The 22,890-nt window shown below is 36.4% G+C and overlaps 1 protein-coding gene across 1 annotated transcript in view; it reads left to right on the forward strand.

Annotated features, from left to right (window-relative positions):
* The first annotated feature begins 1,584 nt into the window (after positions 1-1,584).
* The window catches only part of SUZ12 (SUZ12 polycomb repressive complex 2 subunit), a 41,788-nt gene continuing 20,482 nt past the window's right edge, over positions 1,585-22,890 (forward strand). Inside the window, exons 1-6 of the mRNA XM_080825307.1 lie at positions 1,585-2,062; positions 4,351-4,397; positions 4,483-4,547; positions 8,759-8,827; positions 18,730-18,779; positions 21,928-22,013. Of these exons, the coding sequence (XP_080681433.1) occupies positions 1,789-2,062; positions 4,351-4,397; positions 4,483-4,547; positions 8,759-8,827; positions 18,730-18,779; positions 21,928-22,013 (591 nt within the window). The 5' untranslated portion in view covers positions 1,585-1,788. The remainder of the gene's footprint in view (positions 2,063-4,350; positions 4,398-4,482; positions 4,548-8,758; positions 8,828-18,729; positions 18,780-21,927; positions 22,014-22,890) is intronic.

A 22,890-nucleotide genomic window follows, 5' to 3' on the forward strand; every position in this document is an offset into this window, starting at 1 on the left:
GCAACAGGTATACCTTATTTCAGATGTGTTCCTGAAATGCCAAATTTTATATTAAACGTATCATGTGTAGAGCTCACTTTCTTAAGTAGCAAATGCTTTGATTAAAACCAGTACTTCAGGGGCGCCTGAGTGGCTCAGTGGGTTAAAGCCTCTTCCCTTGGATCAGGATTCTGGGATGGAGCCCCAAGCCCCACCCGCGCGCTGGGAGCCTGCTTCCCCGCGCCCCCTCCCCCAACTTGTGATCTCTGTCAGTCAAACAAATAAATAGAATTTAAAAAAACAAAACAAAATAAAAGCGGTACTTCGGATGTCTGAATAACTGTTCCAAAGACACTAGTTTTGGAAACAGCTTGAATAACCATTCCAAAGACACTTGTTTTGTAAACAGTGCTTGCAGTTAACTTTTATAAAGGTCCCAAAGTAGACATTTGAAAAATGTTATTGGAAGTTATGAAACAGTTCTGTGTTTGTAGGCTGGGACTTTGGAAGATAATGTTTCCTTTTAATGGAATATAAGATCACAGTATTTGAATTGGCTAGAACATCTCAGAGATCACCTTGTCCAACCTGAAATTCAAATCTTTTGAGTATTAGCTCAACTCCAAACCTGTCTGTAGGAGGAGACTAAATTGGGCCTCTGCATCTGTCTTTTTAAGCAGGACGGGCAAAACAACGGATTCCCTCTCAAGTTTTTCAGCGCAAGATGAATAGGTTCTCGAGGTTATACGTACTTTTAAGAAATCAGTTTACCTCTCTGACCACTCCTATGGTGCCCGGCGGGCTGAAGGGGGTGGGGGGTTCAAGTATCTAGGTCTTGCTTCCAGCAGTCGATAAGCCACGACTTTCTCAGTAACGATCCTGAAGCTTCAAATCACCTACCAAAAATAGTTTTCCTCGTTTTATAGGTGATTGTTACACATAAACTGCTCTCTTTGGTGGAGCCGGGTCGCATCCGACAGCTGCAGCCGCAGCCCCCGGGCTGCCCCCCCATCCTCTCAAGGGCTTTGCGGGGTGGGATTCGGCCAGGGGTGGCTTGAGGCACGTGGTGGCTGGGGATCGGGGACGCGATCCCCGCCCTGGGAGCCCCTCTACCAAGAAACGACCCACCCATCTCCCAGTCAGGCCCCTTCCTGCGAAGTTAGAGACTCGATGACCCGTAATGGATCTCCGTTCATTTAACAGGCCCCGCGCCCCCAGTTCCTCAGAGGCCCGCCTCTCTTCAGGGGTCTCCTACCCCCCTGGGGGCGGTGACTGACAACGCTCAGAAGGCGAGAAACGGCTCCCTAAGCCGCTCGCCGGGTCCCTCTCTCCCCACAATGCACCGGGGCCAGCAGGAAGGCCGCTCCGACCCCTAATTTTCCCGCGAATTCAGTTCAAAGAAGCGGCCGGGCCCGCGATCGGCAGCGCGCACGGGCCAACCAAGCCGCGCCTCCGCGAGAAGCGCCTCCGCGTGACTGACGGGAGAATCCGCGGGCCAACGGGCTGGGCGGCCGGGCGGCGCGCGCTCCCGCCGACCAATCAGGACGCCGGGCGGGGGAAGTGGGCGGAGCGAGGCCAGGCTAGGGTGAGCGGCCTCCCGAGCGAAGCGGGGCTCTCAGGAGGAGACACTTTTTTTTTCCTCCCTCCTTCCCTCCTCTCCTCCTCCCTTCCCTTCCCCTCTCCTCCCCTCTCTCCTCCTTCCCCCCTCGGTCCGCCGGAGCCTGCTGGGGCGAGCGGTTGGTATTGCAGGCGCTTACTCTCCGGGGCCGCCCGGCGGGTAGCTGGCGGGGGGAGGAGGCAGGAACCGCGATGGCGCCTCAGAAGCACGGCGGTGGGGGAGGGGGCGGCTCGGGGCCCAGCGCGGGGTCCGGGGGAGGCGGCTTCGGGGGTTCGGCGGCGGTGGCGGCGGCGACGGCGTCGGGCGGCAAATCCGGCGGCGGGGGCTGTGGAGGAGGCGGCAGTTACTCGGCCTCGTCCTCCTCCTCCGCGGCGGCAGCGGCGGGGGCCGCGGTGTTACCGGTGAAGAAGCCGAAAATGGAGCACGTCCAGGCTGACCACGAGCTTTTCCTCCAGGCCTTTGAGAGTGAGTGTGTTTGCGGCTTTGAGGGCAGGAATACCCCCTCTTCCAGCATTAGGGGGCCGGGACACTTGTGCTGGGCCCCCCTTCCTCGCCGGGACTCGACTTGATTTGGGAGTGGAGGGAGAAATTGAGGGGGCTGTTCCCGCTTGAGGGATTACGGGCAAGGGGGTCCGAAGTCTAGGTAGGGCCTTAGGAGGAGGTGGACCTGGGGGTGCAGGTGAGGTTCTTGACTCCCCGAAGATTTACCCGAGAGCTTGGGCAGTGGGGCCCCACGTTTAGAGCAGGCTTTTAGATGGGGAGGTTACAGTTGAACTGAGGATGCAGTCAGATCCCGAGACTAGTTCTTGCTTTCTTTCCTGTCTTTTCTTACTCTAGAAGTACAAGGGTTTCGGTTGTACGTTTTGAGGAATCAAATTAAGCTTCTGAAGAGAGGAGTGCAGGAAAACCGACCCAATTGTCATTTGCCTGAAATGCTTTCGCACTAACTTGGTGCTGCACGTTAACATGGCACCTTTGGATGCTTGAAACCTTTCAAATCTATCCACCCATTCCATGGGTACATAAACTGAGTCAGGTAGCGCTTAGAGTGTCTACTCTTGAGACTGCCTCGGAATTTTGCCCGTTGTACTTGTCTTAATTCCAGAACATTTTCTTATGTCAGTTTTGGCTTTTAAGGTCTTGTTCCAGGGGCAGAACTGTGACTTGATTTGGAAAGGAAGGCAAGGTGTCTGGAAACAAACAATAGAATTTATTAAAAACATCATGACTGTAAATAATCTCAATTGTCCTTTAATGAGTATTAAATCGTGATTGTTTTCCTTCTTGCTTTTGTGTACATTTTATAATTTGGATGATAGCTAATAGCTAAATAACAGAAACTTGAAAAAACTCGGCTTTACCGCCGAATGTCGTTATTTACAATTTTACCGTGGCATATGTTAAAGGCTTGGTATCAGCTGTGCTTGGAAAGAGGTATTACGTTGTTTAATACCCTTCTTTCATTCTCTCTTATTAGTGCTGCTTGAAATTCTAATTGGAATTTAATACAAGGAATTTCAGTTTTTATTGAAACGAATATTGAACCTGCTTGAGAGAGTCACAGTCTTACTTTTTGCTTAATCTACTTTGAAAAATCTGGAGTGCTTTAAATTGGAAAAATGGTGGAGAACTGAACGGCATTGATGACAATAAACGTACATGTTTGTACCCCTTCTAAATTACCTTCTCTCCTTTTTATGTATTTGACACTAAAACTAAACTAACTGAATATTAAGTGGAAATTTAAACATTTCTTTCTAAATGTGATGCAGAGACAAAGCTGCCAAGAAAGTTTAAGCTATTTTGCTTTCTGATGAGTCTACCTTGGAGGAGTAAACTGTCATTAAGTGCTAGATTTTATCACAAAACAACTTGATTCTTCTCTAATATTGATCTTAATTTCTGGGAAGTTAAAATGCTTTGATATATATACTGATATAGTAAGTTATCTTTAGTTCCTTTTGATACTCCTTTATTTAAAGAAATGCGATGCTACTAAATTAAAGGAACTGGTATTGTTGTATTTGTATATAAAATATATATATTTTTTATCTCTAAAGGCAAACGAATTTTAACTAAAGAGCTTTTAAAAGCCTAGGGATTTGTTGATTTAAAATATGTGTTAAGCTAGTATTTACATATTGGGATCATATTTATATTGAACAAAATAGATAAAAACTTCAATTATAATTAAATATTCATTGGAAATTTTAGGTATAGTCTGTGTCTCATTTCTTTCAGTATTGGCTAACTTTCATTATATCTTCATTAGGACATCTACGAAATCGTTTTATTCTGTTTCAGCTTACTACAGATTTTTTAAAAGACCAGTTAAAAAGTGAAAATTTATTCTGTTATTTAGCATCAATAAATTCTTCTGCTGAATCCATCTACCTCATTTCAGCTCATTTTTGGGAGGAGATGTGTTATAGTTTCAATTAGCTTAATTAAATCAGTATAATTAGTCTTCAGTTCTGCATACAGACTAGTTTAAAAGGTAGCTACCTGAGAAATGGCAAGGCTTAAGCACAAGATTGTAGAGAACCTTAAATTTAAAATAAACGTAATCGAGTTTTGTGAATATATGCCATAGACTGAATGTCTTTTGATGTTACTGTGCATACTAATTTTCTTGATGTCACTATTTAGTACATGATTTTCATACAGGTGATTGGTTTACATTGGTTATAATACTGGCTGGACTGGTTATTTTCTTGAGAACTTAAGTAATCCTTTTGTTTCCTGTTACCTAGAACCAACGCAGATCTATAGATTTCTTCGAACTCGAAATCTTATAGCTGTAAGTAGTCAATAAAATTAATGAATATTTTTTCTTAGAATTTTGCCTATTTAATTTTAATATTTTTAAAACCTTTTTTTTGTAGCCAATATTTTTGCACAGGACTCTTACATACATGTCTCATCGAAACTCCAGAACAAATATCAAAAGGTACATTTTTATGAATCTTATTTTGAGTTGATCAGACAATGTTAAAGTTTTATTTTAAGGTACTGTTTGTAATTAAAGATTAAATATGAAAAAGTGGCTGGTTGAATTGGTTGCCAAGCGATTTTTGATAGTATCATTTTTTTAAATCCTAGTTTATTACCAATTTTTTTTCCTAGTAGAAATGATACAGTAGTGGAGTGAATGAAGTAATTTTACTGAATAATATTTTTATATTGTGCTAAGAGTGTTTTCAAGTTTGGTAAAAGCTGAGGATTTAAATATTAAAGGGCTCAGGGAAACTATCTTCAATACATAAATTTAAGTTAATTTTTAAATATTTCTTATATGTTCTAACAATGAAGAATTTGCTTCCATAATGATATGTTCAGAAAGTCTCATTTTATATCTTTGGTGGTGGTCTTTCTAGAAGAGGAAATATTTCTGAATTCTATACACTGAATGTCCTTAAAAAAACAAGAAGTCTTAATTATCTAGTTTTCAGGTGGACTCTGGGGGTGTCGATCAGAGCTCATTTTTGTTTAAAACATGCAATATTTAACCATATGTAATTATGGAATGCTAGTTTTTTATCGTACATGCAAGGTGACTGAGTATATCAAATGAACAATTTTAAGTTTAAAGGAAAGAGCTTGTATTAAGCATTTGGTATTGTTAATCTTGACTCACTAAAACCATTAAGCTATCCCAATAGACTTTGAAACCAAACTCCTTTGGAGCCTCCTACTGATTATTAAGTAAGCATCATGTTTCTATGGCAAGACTTGGTTTAGCTTTGTATATATACGTAGGTGTACTTTGAAGGATTGAAATGTTAAAACTATTTGTCTTCTGGTAATCTTTCTGAACAGAGTATGCAAGCGATTGCGTGTTCGTGTGTGTTACATTTAATAGGTGAAGCTTGCCGAGAGCCTAAATAACTAGGAGAAGAAGGTGATGGATTAGGCAACAGAATTAAATTTGTCAGCTCTTTGCCTGTCTGTGTAATTATTTGATGTATGCCAAGATTCAACAGACTTTTTCTGTGAAGGAACAGATAGTAAATATTTTAGGCTTTGTGGTCCAGGAGGCAGAATTAAGATTATTAGTTAGAATGTAAGTAGATACTTACACAAAAAGAAAAAAAAGTTCACAATTTTTTTTGTTGATAAAATTTAAAATCTAATAGTTGAGTACAGTGTTTTGTAAAATATGCCCGCTAGTGAGAAGTGTGCGACTCTTTTCATTTTTGTGCGGTGAGAAGAGATGGCATTTACCTTAATTGGGGTTTAGTTACTGTTCAAATCAATTGCACATATTTATCCATAAAAGTCATTCTTAGCTTGTGGTTTGGGTACAGGCAGTAGGCAGGATTTGGCCTGTGGTTCATGGTGTGCTGATTTATTCTATAAAACTAGGAGATTTTGATTGAGTAGTACTTAACTTTTTTCCTCTAGTATTTTTAATATGGAAGATCAGTTATCATTTAGGATGCTGCCTGATTTTAATTTAAAAGTGATTAGGTTTGGGGGTGCCTGGCTGACTGTTGGTAGAGCATTAGACTCTGGATCTTGGGGTTGTGAGTTTGAGCCCCATGTGGGTGTAGAGGTTATTTAAACATTTTTTTTAAGTGATTAAGTTTTTCAAAATAATGAATTAATCCATAAATTTAAAAATACGTTTAAAATCTAAGTTCATTATTGTCATGTTTGTTTATCAGACTATTTGACTGTCTCATTGTGGGATACATTTCTGTTGTCTGCTAATAGGTAGAGACAGGTTTAAAAGCTTGGTAGAAGAAATTACTTTTCTTAATTTATTGCTCTTTAGGCAAAAAATTGTCTTTCGGGGGAGTTTTGCAGCAGTTTACCAGGCGATAAACGTAGAAGTCCCATAGTTTTTATTCCATGCAAAAATGCATTAGGAATCACTTAATGCTTTTGTTAAGTGCCTGGCTTATAAAAGACATTGAAATTAATTTTTAACAAATTACACAACTTATAAATCCTCAGATGAGTGCTGTTCTTTTCAAAGTAGCTGGTGGCTTTGGAAGGTGGTAAATTTAGCCTAATGGTGTGGTCTTTGTTAAACATGTTTTTGGGACTCCTTTTATAAAATCGCTTTTAATAACTATCCTTTGCTCAAAATGTTTTGGGACTCCTTTTTTACTCTTATAATAGCATAATATCCGTTGTTGGAATAAATATGTCACTCCCTTTGAAGTCATACAGTCAGTTTTGATATTAATTCTAGTGTGTTTGTTAAACTCACCTTGTACTTTAGTTTCACTTTATAGAGGTATTCACATTCTATAGACTAACACAACACTCATACAGTGGAAATATTTGTGAGGAGAAGGGCATCTTTTATTGAATCCATTTTACTAGAGTTCATGTAAGTTGTTTCTGAATCCTCCTAAGAAAATTTCCTGGAGTTTCTTGGATTTCTTGAATTTTGAAAATATTCTCCTTTTTGATGATCTTTTGATAACTGTTTCCCTTGTTAAATCTGAGCTGCTGTAGCAATATCTTTCTAAAGAACAGACATACTTGGTGCTGGGAGTGAGACTACTTTTGTATAGTTGCTTATGTGGTTTGTTTTGGTTTTTTCCTAAAGAAGGCTGGATTGCCTATATTCTCTTAACCTCTTTCACATGGTTGTTAACACTCAGCTTTCCTATGCACACCTCCATAATGTTGGAAGAGATGAACCTTGTGACTTACAGTCTTAACTTTTCTTTCTTACAGACAGGATTTCTTCTTAATCATTGCATAAAGAAAAACTTATTATTCTTAAAAGTTTCCAGTAACTTTACAACCTTCCTCAGTAGTACATTTCAGTATTTATACTGGAAAGTTCTTTGTAACTAGCCTAAAATAATCCTACATTTTTCTTCTTTCTTCTCTCTTATCTGTGGAGATTGAAAATGTATTGCCATCCTTCTAAAGTACTTCCTTTATGCTCTATTGGATGAAACATTAATATTGAAGTTTTCAGTAACTCTAAAGGTAAAGAGAGAAGCTTTTTTTTTTCTAAACAATCTTTTGTTAACGGAGGCTGTTTTTTCACCTGAACTATAGATTGCATCAATTCTGCTCTTCCTTATTAGTATTTTACTGTAATATATTTACATTAACATTTCTATACTGATAATTTTTTATTACAGTAGTTGAGTACAGTAGCTGTTACAAGGAAATGAGCCTGATAGTAATTTCTAGTGTCTGAATTCAAGGTTTACAAAGTAATTTATGTGGAGTACATTAAGTTTTTCATGTCTTAAGTTTGAAGAAAATATATGAGTTGAGAAGAAATATTCATTTCCAGTTAACATATGTGGGTCTAGATTTTTAGCTTCTGTCTGTAGGACAAATATAATATACCACCTTAAGAACTAAGATAAGTTTTGTTTTAGAGTCCATTCTTAAATTGCTTGGGAGTATATGGGAGTTATTCTTAATTTAAGTTTCTCTTTTGTGGAAAAAGTACTTTTTCTCTTAAACTTCTGGAGTTAAAAGCTGATAATTTTATTATGATCTGATGGGCATGTCCCCTAAACTTCAAAATTTTTCCATGATGGTTGATAACCATCTCTTTATTATGACATATCATTTAACTTTAGCCATTGCTAATAATCTTTGAGGATGTTTTGTTTCAGATTTTTTTATAAAATATTTATTTTTATGTAATAGTGTTACCACATATTTGTCAGGTTACTTAATAGAAATAGATGAATGTTTCAAAATATGTGATTTGCATTTGTTTGGTTCAGTCCAACAGATGCTTAAATACCTTTCAAATGTAAGGTACAATGATGTGGCTTTCCTTGAAGAAAAGCAGTTTCTGCCCTTCAGGAGCTTATAGTCTAGGAGAAGAAATAAAATACTTATGCAAGTTCACATTTATGAGACTATATGTCAAAATAAATATAAGCCAGGTGTCATAGGTAAGGGGAAATCACTCTGGTTTGGGACTAATTACAAAAGGTTTCATGGAAAAGATAGCTTTTGAGATGGGACTTGAAGGGTTGTCTGCTGTATTATAACGTACACTGTTTCAATGTAGTATTCATTGTTATGGCTAACTATCCACAATTTATCTTATTAAAAATAATCAAAATCAGATTTCCAACTTGCCTATTACAGTGACAATAAAGTATAATCTTTTTTTTTTTTCCCAGTCGAGAAGTGATTATTTTGTTTATCTGTTTCTTTCAGGAAAACATTTAAAGTTGATGATATGTTATCAAAAGTAGAGAAAATGAAAGGAGAGCAAGAATCTCATAGGTAAGATAACCTATCAGTTTACATTAAGTGACATACTTGAGGAAAGAGGAAAAAATTTTAGTGATCATTTCTCTAGTGATCACCCCAATATTGTAAGGAGTTAGAAGGAACCTTAAAGGTCAGTTGGTCCATACTCATGTAAAAGGAATTACTAATTCTATAGCATCCGTGGCAGAGAACCCTTAAGCCTCATCTTTAATACCTCCAATCTGGCGACTCACTGTTTTCTAAGGCAGTTGTGTTCACTATTATTTATTTACCAGTTTCTTGCATGTTGACTCAGAGTTTCTGTAGCTTTTGTAGTCGGTATTAACCCTACTACCTCACATAAGGAGAGATGGAGACTCATATTTATGGTATACTTACTATATATTAGATGGTATGCCAGGTTCTTCACAATATCACATTTCTTCTAAATAATTGTCTTCAAATCTGAAAGAGGCTGTCTTTTTCATCTTGTCCTTCCCCATATTTAGGCCTTTCAAAGTATTCCTAACTTCATATTTGAAATATGTTTTTCACATAAGAGTTTCAGAAACTTGACCCTTAGGACAGAATCTATTTATTGTATCTCTTTATTGTATGTTTTCAAATGTAATACCTAGAACTAATCCCTAAAAGTTCTGACTATATTGCCTAAGATAGACAGCGTGCTTCCATTTTTTCTTTGATAATGTAAACTAAAGAAAGTTGAGTATCATTCTAAAGAGACAAAGGAACTTGGGTGGTAGTTGTTTATTCATTGACTACTTTTAGGGAGAATACAAAACTAAAAATGTTAGATTTTTTTAAAAATGAAGCTGGTTTTTAAAAAAAAATTTTTTTAAATTGCCACAACAGATTGTTGTCTCTCAAAATTTTAAATCATAACTTATCAATTAAGATAGGATGTACACTGACTTAATGATACTTTATTTAGGATTTTTCATTTTAGTAACTGGTATGTCATTTTTGTAGTTGCTTATATTTTAAGTTTGGCTTTTGAATTAGGTCATTTTGTTACTTGAATTGTAAAATCACATTTTAATTATATATCTTGCAGGATTGAACTATAATTTATATTTCCATATCTAGGCAATCTTGACTTGTAAATAAATTGTGATAGTCCATCCTAAAAGCTGAGGTCCCAAATCTTTACCGAATCTGTCTGTTCCTGCCCAAGGAGTACCTTAAAACATAGAACTAAGAATGTTCTCCGTATATGTACTTTCTGTTGCTTGAATTTCTATTCCAGATCCTTGTCTGGTCACCTACCCTAGACAGAGTTCTTGGGATCCTCAGGGCCTTTTTAATGTAAAGTATAAGCTGTAGTCAGAGCCTCATCTTTGAGGTTCCCTGGTTCTTTTCTCCTGAGCATTTTAATAATTTGCCCTCCAGCTCTTTCAGAGTTTGTGTGGGAAGGAAGAATGAACCAAGAAGAAAACTTGACCCTATTCTTTATCTTTCCCATTAAGGCTCTATCTTTACCACTGCTGAACCTACTGGTATCTCATTGTGACATTGGCTTTGATAAATACTATAGAGCTTCCCTTAGAATATGTGTTGTGAGGGAGATAGGTAATACTAGTCAGTTCCCTCTGAATAATCACTCACCCATTAATTTTTTTCCTTTTGACCCAGTTGTTTCAATAGCTAGGCCAGTACTCTTAACGACTGAGCCACTCAGGCGTCCCAGGCCAGTACTCTTAACAGAGGTGTTTTTAACTCACAGAAGCGTCAGACGGTTGCAAGAATTCCTTCCTGTAATTTTGAAAAACAACTTTTTCAGTCTTTAGGATCCACATGAGACTAGTGAATTGGCCATTTCAACCCCCCAAGATCGATCAATCCATCTCCCTTTCTTTCTCTTTCTCTCTACTTGCCTCTCTGCCTACTTGTGATCTCTGTCTGTCAAATAAATAAATAAAATATTTAAAAAAAAAGGGGGGGGCACCTGGGTGGCTCAGTGGGTTAAAGCCTCTGCCTTTGGCTCAGGTCATGATCCCAGGGTCCTGGGATCGAGCCCCACTTCAGGCTCTCTGCTTGGCGTGGAGCCTGCTTCCCCTCTCTCTCTCTCTGCTTGCCTCTCTGCCTACTTGTGATCTCTCTCTATCAAATAAATAAATAAAATATTTTTTAAAAAAGAGAAATTTCAAAATAAAATATCAGACCTAGGGATGCCTGGATGGCTCAGTTGGTTGAATGTGCCTTTGGCTCAGGTCATGTCATGATCCCAGGGTCCTGGGATTGAGCCCTGCATCAGGCTCCCTGCTTAGCAGGGAGCCTGCTTCTTCCCCTCCCTCTCTGCTGCTCCCCCTGCTTGTGTGCGTGCATGCTCTCTGTCTGTCAAATAAATGAATAAATCTTTTAAATAAATAAATAAATAACAGACCTAACTATGTTGGAGCTTAATGGCTAGCAAGGCACTTTAGGCCTCACAGGTGTTGAGGTACTGTGTGCTAAGTGCTTCAGCATCACTCCATCCCCCAGGATCTTTAGGAATGTTGTAGTGTCACTCCCAGAGACACTAAAATAAATTGGGGTATTGCTTTGTTTTATGTTTACCCCCAAGGCTTGGTATTATTAAATCACTTAAATGTATTTCTCATCTTAAATTAGGCATAATCCTGTTGTTGCATTAAACTTATCACATAGCACTGTTAGAAGTTCCCTAGACACCAATATGTCATGCCTGCACTGTAAAACTTTTAAAATCTGTGGTCAGATTCTTTTACAAGAAAACAAATTAATCTTTATTTTTCCCTGACATTAATTAGTAGAAGTTAAGTCATATACAAAAACATATCTGTCTTCCCATTTATATTTTTTATTCTGTACCATCTCAGACAGATCTTACTCAGTTTAGTTGGATCCTGGATTTGTTCAGCCATGGTAGCCTGGGAGTATTCCATTGATTCTCATGTTCTTTCAGCACTTGCAAAATTGTAATGTCTCTACTCCCAAATCCCATGTATTTCATTCTCCAAAGTTTAGTGGAATGTCAAGATACAAATATTGTAGTACTATAGCCACAAAGTAGAACAGTCAATTACCTGACTTAGTATGTCATTTGTAGTAACTTATAAACCAAGCTAAATTCCCAGCATTATCTGTGCAAAATGAAGTTGGTGTTTGAGGATCTTTTATTGACGTACATTTTAGATATACCGTTGTCTTTACTAGTCACAGATATTGGCAGAACATATTAGGGGAAGCAACTGATGGGGGGAAAATGGACATTTCATGGTTTTTACTTCTTGAAGATGTCAGTCAACATATGGCAGTAGGCCATATTTGACATTGTAACCCTACCTCAATAATAAACCCTATTGTCCTTGAAGATTGTTTCTTTTCTTGGGATGCCTGGGTGGCTCAGTCAGTTAAGCATCTGCCTTCAGCTCAGGTCATGATCCTAGGGGTCTGGGATCGAGCCCCGCAATGGGCTCCCTGCTCAGCGGGGAGCCTGCTTCTCCCTCTTCCTGCCGTGTCCCCCCCCCCGCCCCGCTTGTGTTTGCTCACTCCCTCTCTTTCTCTCTGACAAATAAATAAAATCTTTTTATTTATTTATTTGACAGAGACAACAGTGAAAGAGGGAACACAAGTGGGGAAGTGGGAGAGGGAGAAGCAGGCTTCCTGCTGATCAGGGAGCCTGATATGGGGATCCATCCCAGGACCCTGGGATCATGACCTGAGTGAGCCAAAGGCAGATGCTTAATGACTGAGCCACCCAGGCACCCCAAATAAATAAAATCTCAAAAAAAAAAAAATTGTTTCTTTTCTTGAAGAATGGCTTCTGAAAACTCCATACTAATTAGAAGATTTTAGAAATTCGTAGTGGTTGTACCTTCAGTCTCTCAAGTTTTCCCTGCTGTTTATCCTTGCTTTTTTGGTGTGATGGAGTATATTTAAAATATCTTTATTTTCTTTTTAGAATGTCTGACGTAATTCCTTGTATTCTGTCCTCTTCAATTCTTATTTGGGTTTTGAATTTATTTTGGGTTTTGACCAAGTACTTTGGCTTACTGGAATAAATTTCTGGTCTTTCTTTAGTTTTCTATCCTAGCAGGATCCCAGGAGTCTTTTGTGCTATTAGTACTACCAGTTTTGGAATTCTGTAGTCCTGACTCCTTTGACTTCTTAAGTGCATGTCCATTGGCTGAAAGATAGCATGAAGGGATTTCCAAATTGGAGTTGTGTGCAAAAGTATTTGAGTTAAATGAAAAGCAAAATGTCTCCTCTCTTTTCCCCTTAAATCATCATCCATTCCTGGTCCTCTTTTAGCCGCTGGAGAAATCCCCTCAAAAGATACCAGAACTAGAACTTTTACTAGGGACATTTTCAAGTTTTAGTAGGTTGATAACATAAATTGCCTCATCACTTCTTATTTGTTGTTACCACCTAAGCTTTTGAATTAGTAATCTTTCTTTTCTAAGCATCTTTTGTATAAAGAAGTCCAGATCTATTTTTTTTTTTTCTGAGATCCAGTTTTCTTAGTGTACCAGGTCCAGAACTTTATACTAGTCTTAGGGCATATAATGGTGAACAAAACAGATGAAGGCCTTGCCTTTATGGAGGAAAAAGATATAATCATATAATATGTACAGTTGTAAAATAATGGCTAGGAAAAAAAATAGGGAAACTGAATGTATGAAGCAGGCGATCCAGCTCTTGTTTGGGATCTTGGATTTGGGAATAATGATTGGTGGTCAGGGAGGGCCTCCTTAGAAAAATGAGCTGAGATATGAAAGATGGGTATAGGAGTAAAATGGGGACTGGGTGAACAGATAGATGATTCTGAATAAAGGGAATAGTATAGGTATGTCATTTGAGGCCAGAGTAGCTGACTGGAAAGAGTAAGGAGAGTGGCTAAGGCTAGAGCAGATGACCATGGCCAGATAATGTAGAGCCTTGGAGGCTATTTAAGGATGTTGGTCTTTATCCCAAGAAAGCCATAAAAGTATTTTATTGTTATTTTTTTTAAGATTTTATTTATTCATTTGATAGAGATCACAAGTAGGCAGAGCAGCAGGCGGGGAAGGAAAGCAGACTCCCCACCAAGCAGAGAGCCCGATGCGGGCCTCAATTCCAGGACCCCAAGATCATGACCTGAGCTGCAGGCAGAAGCTTAACCCACTGAGCCACCCAGGTGCCCCATAAAAATCTTTTAAATAGCTATATTGAATTACTGGTGTTTCCCTACCCTTTTGTAGATTTAACTGCATTTTTAAAACTTAAGTCTGCTTCTTAACTCCGTTTTATGTCTTTTCCACCATTAATGAGATCTGATGTGTTTCTCCCCTTTCTCTCTTTTTTAACAATCTTGTATTGGCTACAAGTTTTGAAGTTATTTTTAAATCGGCATCTTTTCATGTTTGCGTTTTAGTTGTTCCTATTTCAGAACTTGGGCCATAGATTATTTTTATGTACTTATTCTTGAAGGTGCCTTATCAGTCGCTACTGAACATATCCGATTCTTAAGTGTTTAAGGACAAATTATTAAGATGTCTCTCCGTGTATATGAGTTTACAATAATTCCTTTATATTTTGTCTGTTATACTTCTAAAAGGGGATTTATTTATTTGTAAAGGACTCCATCCCCTCATTCAACTTTATCTTCTCATTACAAAGTGTTCCTATCCTTGTGTACCAACCTTAGAAGAAACCTTGGATTCCCAGAATAATAGGCTTGATGTAGTCACCAGTTTCTCAGTTTTACACTTCATAGCGTGAAACGTATAAGAAAAGTTGGGTAACTAACTTCTAACAGTGTTGATGCCAAATAGCTTATCATCCTATTATGAGGTAATACAGCCATAACTCTAGAAATGAAGCCTTACACCTGCCATTGTTAGATTAATGTGTACAAAGTAGAGGCACTAATCTTGGTCTCTTTCCAGCATAAAACCTTGGTCCTTTGGTGAGATCTGGCTATTCTTAAAATTTGAGTTTCCTACGTGAATGAATGTCATCTCAGAATGTTAGTCCCTTATGAATTTAAATTTACTTCATTCTGTAGACAGTTTTAGAATTGTTAGATGTTTATGCTTGAAATCTTACCTCAAAATTTCAATTTCTCATCTAGTTTCCTTTTGCCCCATTGGTTGCTTCCTCAGAAGATATAGATAGGGCACGTTATCACGAAGATCAACCAAATCCTTATCCTGGTATCTAATCCTGATTAAGTTAGATCACATGCAGCCTGAAACCAAATAGGCCTGACCAGTCTACATGTTTCTTTGCCTTCCATTCTGATTTAGCTTAGCAATTAAGATATGGACAGAGCCACAAGAGAGGGAAGAGGGTAAATCAGGAAGGGAAAGAAAATTGCCCTTTTTTCTTGAATGAAACCATCTATGGAAAAGAGAAACTAGGCCTCATTGTTTTGTTTTATTCTAGGTACATATTAGAGTGTTTACTTTTAGAAGGGGGAGTTAGAGGGGAAATTGTGCTTAGCAAATCACATTCACAAAGTTATTTTTTAAGCTGGTTAATTGAAATTTGGAGTTCCTTTTCCTAAAGAAACAATGTTAGAATGATAGCTTCCTATTGGTCAGCATGTTAGGATGTGCTTCCTATCTCATTTAACTTAAAACATTATCATTTAAAACTGTACCTCAAACCACCTGTGGTGAGGGACTTTTTTGTGCTTAATTTTCAATCTTTTTTATAGATTGATGTTTTTGTAAATATACTTACTGATCACAAGTTTGGAAGATGTTATGGCAATGTTAAATTTCTATAAAAGTGTTTTAAGTCTTACTCTTAGTTTCTTACTTATGGATTGGTAACAAGTTTCCTTAGTTACCTCAGTTTGCAGACTGCATACTGAGTAACACTAATTTAAAATATTTTGGGGAGTAGATCAGTGCAAAATGTTTCTGGCATTTCAGAGTTGGAACTTAGAACCACATTTTCTTTTCTTTTTTTAAAGATTTTATTTATTTGTTTGTCAGAGAGAGTGAGCACAGGCAGACAGAGTGGCAGGCAGAGGGAGAAGCAGGCTCTCTGCTGAGCAAGGAGCCCGATGTGGGACTTAATCCCAGGACGCTGGGATCATGACCTGAGCCGAAGGCAGCCAGCCACTTAACCAGCTGAGCCACCAGGGTGTCCCAGAACCACATTTTCTATAAAAACAACCTAAATAACACTATAAGCACTACAGTATAATGGGTCATGATCCCTGACCTTAAAAATCTGTTACTCTAGGAGAAATCGGCTGGCTCATTGCATAGAACATGTGACTCTTGATCTCAGGGTCATGAGTTTGAGCCCCATGTTGGACATAGAGTTTAAGAACAAAAAAATCTTGCTCTAAGAGGACATTGCTGTTCTTCTGAAAGTATGTTGAGTGCCTTTCTGTAAGATACTGCTAGGTGCTAGGGAAACTGATGTAATAAAAAGATTGTCTCAAAAGGTAATATGTATGTGAAAAAAGAGTGACAAAAAAGTGGAATATACAAATAACTTGAGATTAAGCTGTGATTATTAAGATGGTTGGGGATGGGGTCGTTATAGAAGAGGGAGAGAGTACTTTGATGGGTACTTTATTGTTTTCTGTAAGCCTCACAATCTTAAGAGAGGTCATTTCCTCATCTTACAGATATCAGGTCACGGCTAATAACTGGAGCCAGAATTTAAACTTGGATTTTTCTGTCTACCATCCTGACCTGTTTATTCCTATATAGGCTTTAGTGGAGATAAAAAGAAATGGGAGCCATATTACATAGCAATTAGACAAAAGACTTGGCATTTGGGGACTCATTGGAATATTTGGGGAGAGGAATGTTACATTCAGAATGGGGTTTTAAGAAAATTAACGTGGCCTTGGTATGTACGTTTAAGTCATGCAACTAAGAATAGGATAGATTAGTTGTGACTAATGGATTATCTTCTAACATGTGGAAATTATAGAATATTCCTCTTTGTCTTCAGTTATGTTTTGGAGTTTTGCTAATTCTGGTTTGTAAGGTAACATTTATGGTACTATTTTTATAGGAGAACGCTAGTTATTTTTTAGTAAAATGGCACATAGATTTTGTAGATGGCAGATACACTTTTTAAAATCAGCTTTGGGTATAACTAACATTCAGTAAAATACACCCACCTGAAGTATATAGTTAGAGTTTTGACAAATGTATACACTTACATAACCATAACCATGATCAAGATGTAGAATGTTTCCATCATCATGAAAAATTCCTTTGGGCTTCTACAGTCTGTCCCCTTAATGTACTTTTTTTGAAGTATGAGTTATATACAGTTAGATTCAGTCTCTTTGGTATATAGTTCTAAATTTAGACAACTGTACGTAGATAACAAACACCACAGTCAAGATAAAGATTCGTAAAAATTCCCTCATGTCCGTTTTATGGTCCAGCCTTTTTCCTACTCCTTATGTGTTTTCAAAGTATATCTGATTCATGTCTGAAAGTAATATACATGAATTACCTGTTTTCAAGAATCCCATTGTATACCATTTTTATTTTGCTGATACTTAAGTTATAGTTGTTATTCTTTATTTTCTCTCATATTTATGCTTTCAGAACTCTGGTTGCACCCTTCGTAGTCATTTTGTCCTCTGCTGATATTCTGACATACTTTTCTTAGTACTGTTCTGGAAATGCCCTTTGAGAACCTCCACCCCGTAGTTTGTTTTGTTTTGTTTTGGTTTGGGGTTTTGGTTTTTTTTGTTTTTAGGATTTTATTTATTTGTCAGAGAGAGAGAGAGAGAAAGAGCACAAGCAGGGGAGAGTAGGAGGAGAAGCACACTCCTGCTGAGCAGGGAGCCCGATGCAGGACTCAATCCTCGGACCGCTAGATCAAGACCTGAGCCGAAGGCAGTTGCTTAACCAACTGAGCCACCCAGGCTGTAGATTTTTAGCATACAGTTTCATGGCTTACCTCAGTAAGAAGATAGAGGCATTCTCACATCTTCTGTTGAAGGATCACTGTCCTCTTACTTCTTTAAGAAAGACAAATCCTGGGCAGAGTTATAAAGCTAACTTCTTTATAATATGTCCTTGTTTTCAATCATTACTTGCTCCTTAAAACTCTCTGGCCTCAATGTCTTTTTATAACTCTTCGCCTCTGATTATAAGAATGACTAGAATGTCACCTTACTGCCTTTTACACTAGTACATTTTTTTGGTAAGGAATCAGTATTGCTTCCATTCCCCCAACATCTGTTCTGTCTGGCCCTCTATAATCTGGTGTCTATCACATGACAAAAACTGTGTTCTAGAAAGTTTTGAATGGCTTCTAGTTAACTGATTGCTCTCTTTTGCAGTTTAAAGGTACTACAGAAACCTATGAATGTTTTTGTTTATTCTGTCTTATCTTAATAGTTTTTCTGTTGTTAGTTGATAACTTTCAAAAGGATCAGTATAATTTGTTTCCTTTTCTATTGCTTCTAAAAGTAAATGAGAATGACATGTTGAAACAATAAATTACAAATCTATAGCAGATCTATAATTGTATATTTTACCCCTAATGGAAGAAGAAAGTGATGGTTCTGTTTGATTTGTTAGGAGATTGAATTTCCATAGCTTTAAAATATTCAGATATTTTGCATGAACTCAGCTATCCTTATCAGAATTTTCTTTTCAGGGATGGGAGGGGAAATGTGTCCATATTTTATAGGTAGAGTATTAAAGCACAGTAAATACTCTTGCCCCTCATTTGGTAATCTGTTTTTTTCTGACGTACTCCTTTGGTGTTTTTGTGTGTTGTTTTGTGTTGGGTTGTTTTGTTTTTATGTACATAGACAATATGTAGAGTCCTGGGCTTGCAGAGAGTTAAGAATAAGAAAATCAAACATTATAAATTAGCTGAAGTAACTTTGATTTCAGTGTTACTTTTTTAAAGTTTAGGGATATTTTTATTATAGAGCATTTAAGTGATAAACTTTTGGTTTGTTTTTTTAGCTTGTCAGCCCATCTGCAGCTTACATTTACTGGTTTCTTCCACAAAAATGGTATGTACTTAAAAGTAAATACATTTGCATTCTAACAATAAAGCACCTTTGTGAATGTAAAAAAAAATTATTTTTTGTGTGTGTAAATTTATAAAATTATACTTAGTGGAAGAAAGGTTGATTCTGATAATTCAGTTCTTTAGTTGACTTATCCAGCGGTTTCAGTTACTGCTTTATGTGGTCGATGGTGGGATGTGGAAGATGTAACTTGTACCTGTTTAAACTTTAAAAGTAAGGAGATCTTAAATTTTGTGTGTATAGAAATGTTTTGGCAATTTGTTTAAAATCTGTATATCTGGACAAAGACTTGGATCTAGTAGGATTTTGATACAGTTAGGAGTCTGCATTTTAATAAAGCACAAAGATGATTCAAATTTTTAAAAACTGGCTTGAAAGCTTTGGTAGGTAGACCATATATATAAAATCCTGTTCATAGCCTGGTTTCCTTATTGCTTCCTGCTAGCCATTTAAGTTTTAAGTAGATTTTGAAATTGTTAAAATTATTCAGTGTTGTGTGTAATCATTCTTAAAGGTAAATGTTTCTGTATGTGGCTTATATCCAAAATGAAATTCCAATCTCTAAAAAACCATACTTTTTAGGACACTAATTGTTGATATTTAAAAAAAAACACCTATATAACATTATCTTACTCAATTTAGAGCCATCATCTTCCTAAAGATTATAACTAGAAAATAATGGGAAAATCTTCAATTAAATTTCTTAAGTTTTACTATTTTTTATTTCCAATATTTTTTGGACTTTAAATTGTCTTAGAACCTGAACTAGGTGAAGAGTCCCCCGAGTAGAATCCTTTCTACATGAATATTTTTAGTTGATGGTATTGCATCGTGTTTTTTTTACATTAATAAAGCAATAGAAACAACCACTGCTACCAAAGGGATATATCAATATTTTACAAAGAAAAGTATATAGTCTTAAATGTACTTCATTAAAAGAGGTAAAAGCATGCTAGGTAAAGTTTCATTTGGTTTCAAATTGAGTAAAATGCTGCTTGAGTTAATCCATCTTTATCGTGTAATAGAATGACATCTTTTTAAGAAACATGTCAAGGTGATCATCTTTGGTATTGTTTAGTAAGAAACAAAGTTTAATAATATGGGTTATATTAGAATAGTTTGATAACTAAGTCAGGTTTTTTATGTAAGTAGTTTGAAATCTGGTCATAGCTCTGTTAACTACTGTAACTTTACTTCTGGCTTTGCCTTAGATCTGATCCATTTTTATATAGAAGTAAACTGAGTAGCATTTTTATGTTTTTTCCTTAATTACTTATAACCATCTTATAGAGTCCTTATTTCTAATCATTCTTTATACTTGGTTTTCTGTTGTACTTTTAAAGTACATGGACTCTAATACTTTAAAGCTTATAGTTTGAATTTTATAAGTTTGTTAGTCCTTTGTTCCCAGGGACATACATAAAATATATGTAAGTTATCCATAACTGAAATAGATGATGGATATTAATGAATATTTACTAATTAATACTGTTACTTGATTAATATTTAAGTTTAATTAATTTTACTTGAATTAGTTTAAATTCATTGGATTAAACGTTCTTCCTGTCTACATGACAAAATACGTAGAGTTCAGAATTGCACAAATTCACTTGAAGTTTTTTTTTCTTGATGTTACCGAGGTAAATGAGAAAGTAAACTCTGTTGATACTTCTGTTTCCAGAAAATAATTTCCCATTATAACTTTGAAAATTAGTGGAAGTTGGGAAGAAGCAGCTATATTGCCTCTCTTGTCTAATCAAGGTATATTTGTAGTTTTTTTTTAAATAATATTTTTAAGAAATCAAGATAGAAAGCCAACATCAAGATCCCTAAAATCTGATTATTTTTTCCTTTTGTTTTTAAATGAAGACTTTTGTTTAGCTGTTACTACTTGAAACTGCTTAGAATGAATACACAAAGATTATTAGGGTACTATTTTCATGGTGATTATGGTTTGGAGAGCATTTTTGTTACTGCATTTTAAACACTGAATTTTTTTTTTTCCATATTAAAGTTTTTTTATTTTGAAAGTTTACAACTTTCAAAGAGACTGATTGAAATGTATCTTATGTACACACCCTACATAAGAATGTTTTTAAGTAGAAAAAAGCGTGCAAAATCTCAGAAGGAAAATTATTTTTATGTTTGTAGATTCATCTGTTGTTGTAGTTCTATATATTATTGAAACCTAGTAATCATTGATTAAATAGTTTGAACTACTAATGCCTCTGGGATTAAAGACAAGTAAGTTATAGAGAAGTACTCGAGAACCTTAATTTGCAAAAGCCTTTGTCAGTTAATTGATACAGAAAATATAAACAATTATTTAAAATTAAAATCACTGAACTTCGTAAACCGAGAGAGATTCCCCTATGTAGTAAATAATATCCTAAATTAACCTGTCCTGCTCAGGCTTTGGAGAAATTCTAGGGAAAAAGTAATAAACTAGCTATCTTTCTTGTGAAATGATAATATAATTGTTTATATAACTTTTACATATGAAATCCATTATTTTAATCCCTTTGATCACAAGTCCTAGTCAAATCCAAGAACTTTTTGGTTTGCTATCACTGTGCATTCAAAATAAAACATATATAGTACTAACTAGTTCAATTTAAGTATATCCTTAAGTAATTTTTCTATTAATAGATTGTGGAAGAAGGAAAAAAATTTAAAATGTTTGTGTGTGGTTGTCTCTTGAATATTTCATTTGTGTTTTCTGCCAAGAAGCTTAAACTGTATTTGTCAAAAATACTTTTGACTAGCAGTTTATTATATTCTCTTTTTATCATAAATGTTAAATCTTTATATCCACATAAATCAGTAAATGTTTTAGCATTAATTAAAATAATTGAACATCTTATTTGAATCAAAAGAAAATCACACAGTATTGTAGGAAGGTAATTATAATTGTGTTGTGAAAAGTTTGTTTAAATGACTATATATTTAAAGGGTTTTAAAGAGTTTGCTACAAATTGGAACTGATTTTGGGGCAAAAAATGAGTAAACTTCTGGGAAGTCTTTATTATAGGAAGTCTTTTTGTCTGAAATTCCCAGACTTCTTAGGAAAATGAGTATGGTATTTATGTTTTTAAACAAAAACATTTTAAAGTATTGATTTTCTGTTTAGATAAGCCATCACAAAACTCAGAAAATGAACAAAATTCTGTTACCTTGGAAGTCCTGCTTGTGAAAGTTTGCCACAAAAAAAGAAAGGTAACATATAATACAATATTGGTAGATTATGTGGAATAATTTTTTAATTGAGTATGTTCATGCATATATATTGTGCTTTTAAACCTTGAAAGCTTTTCCTTTTTTTTTTTTTTTTTTAAGAGAGAGCATGTCAGGGGAGGGGGGAGAGGAGAGTCCCAAGCCAGCTCTGTGATATACAGAGCCCAAGGTGGGGCTCAATCCCACATCCCCGAGATCACAGCCTGAATTGAAACCAAGAGTCGGGTGCCCAACCGACTGTGCCACTGAGGTACCCCATACCTTGAAAGATTTTAAAGATGTTGATGGCTGAATTAAAAAAATGATAACCTTTTTTGCCAACCTCCTAGATCTTAATGTTTTTTTTCTGGCAGCTGAGGTATCTGCATAAAACTTTCTGCTGTGGGAGTGTGACAGTGAAGGGAAGAAGCTATCTTTTAGCATCTTAGGACATAAAATCAGATGCTTCCCTTTCACTTCGATCTCTTAGCTTTTTAGCAGTTTGTACCAATTGAAACTTATTTTTTTTTTCCAATTGAAATTTAAATAAGGGCTGTGAGAGTTTTTCTGGAAAGGATTACCTCTTGTAGCACTACTCTTAAGCAAAGAAAATCTGTTGCCAGTGTTATTGGCCATTGACCTATTAATACATTGCCTCAAATTTCTGTTTATAAGGTGAAATCATTCACCACAGAAACACCTGTTAGGATGGTTAAATTTTCTCGGTAACCGGTACTTTTAGTAGCCTCAAGATCTTGGGTATTTTAGGATTAGGAATGACTTGTATAGAGATTTCTGTTTTGATGTTCTTCCAAAATCATAATAAGGTGACACAGGGCTTGAGCACTACAAAAGCACTCATACGGAGTAGACTAAGGTG

Source organism: Martes martes (assembly GCF_963455335.1).
Source record: "Martes martes genome assembly, chromosome: 16".
Classification (NCBI taxonomy): Eukaryota; Metazoa; Chordata; class Mammalia; order Carnivora; family Mustelidae; genus Martes; species Martes martes.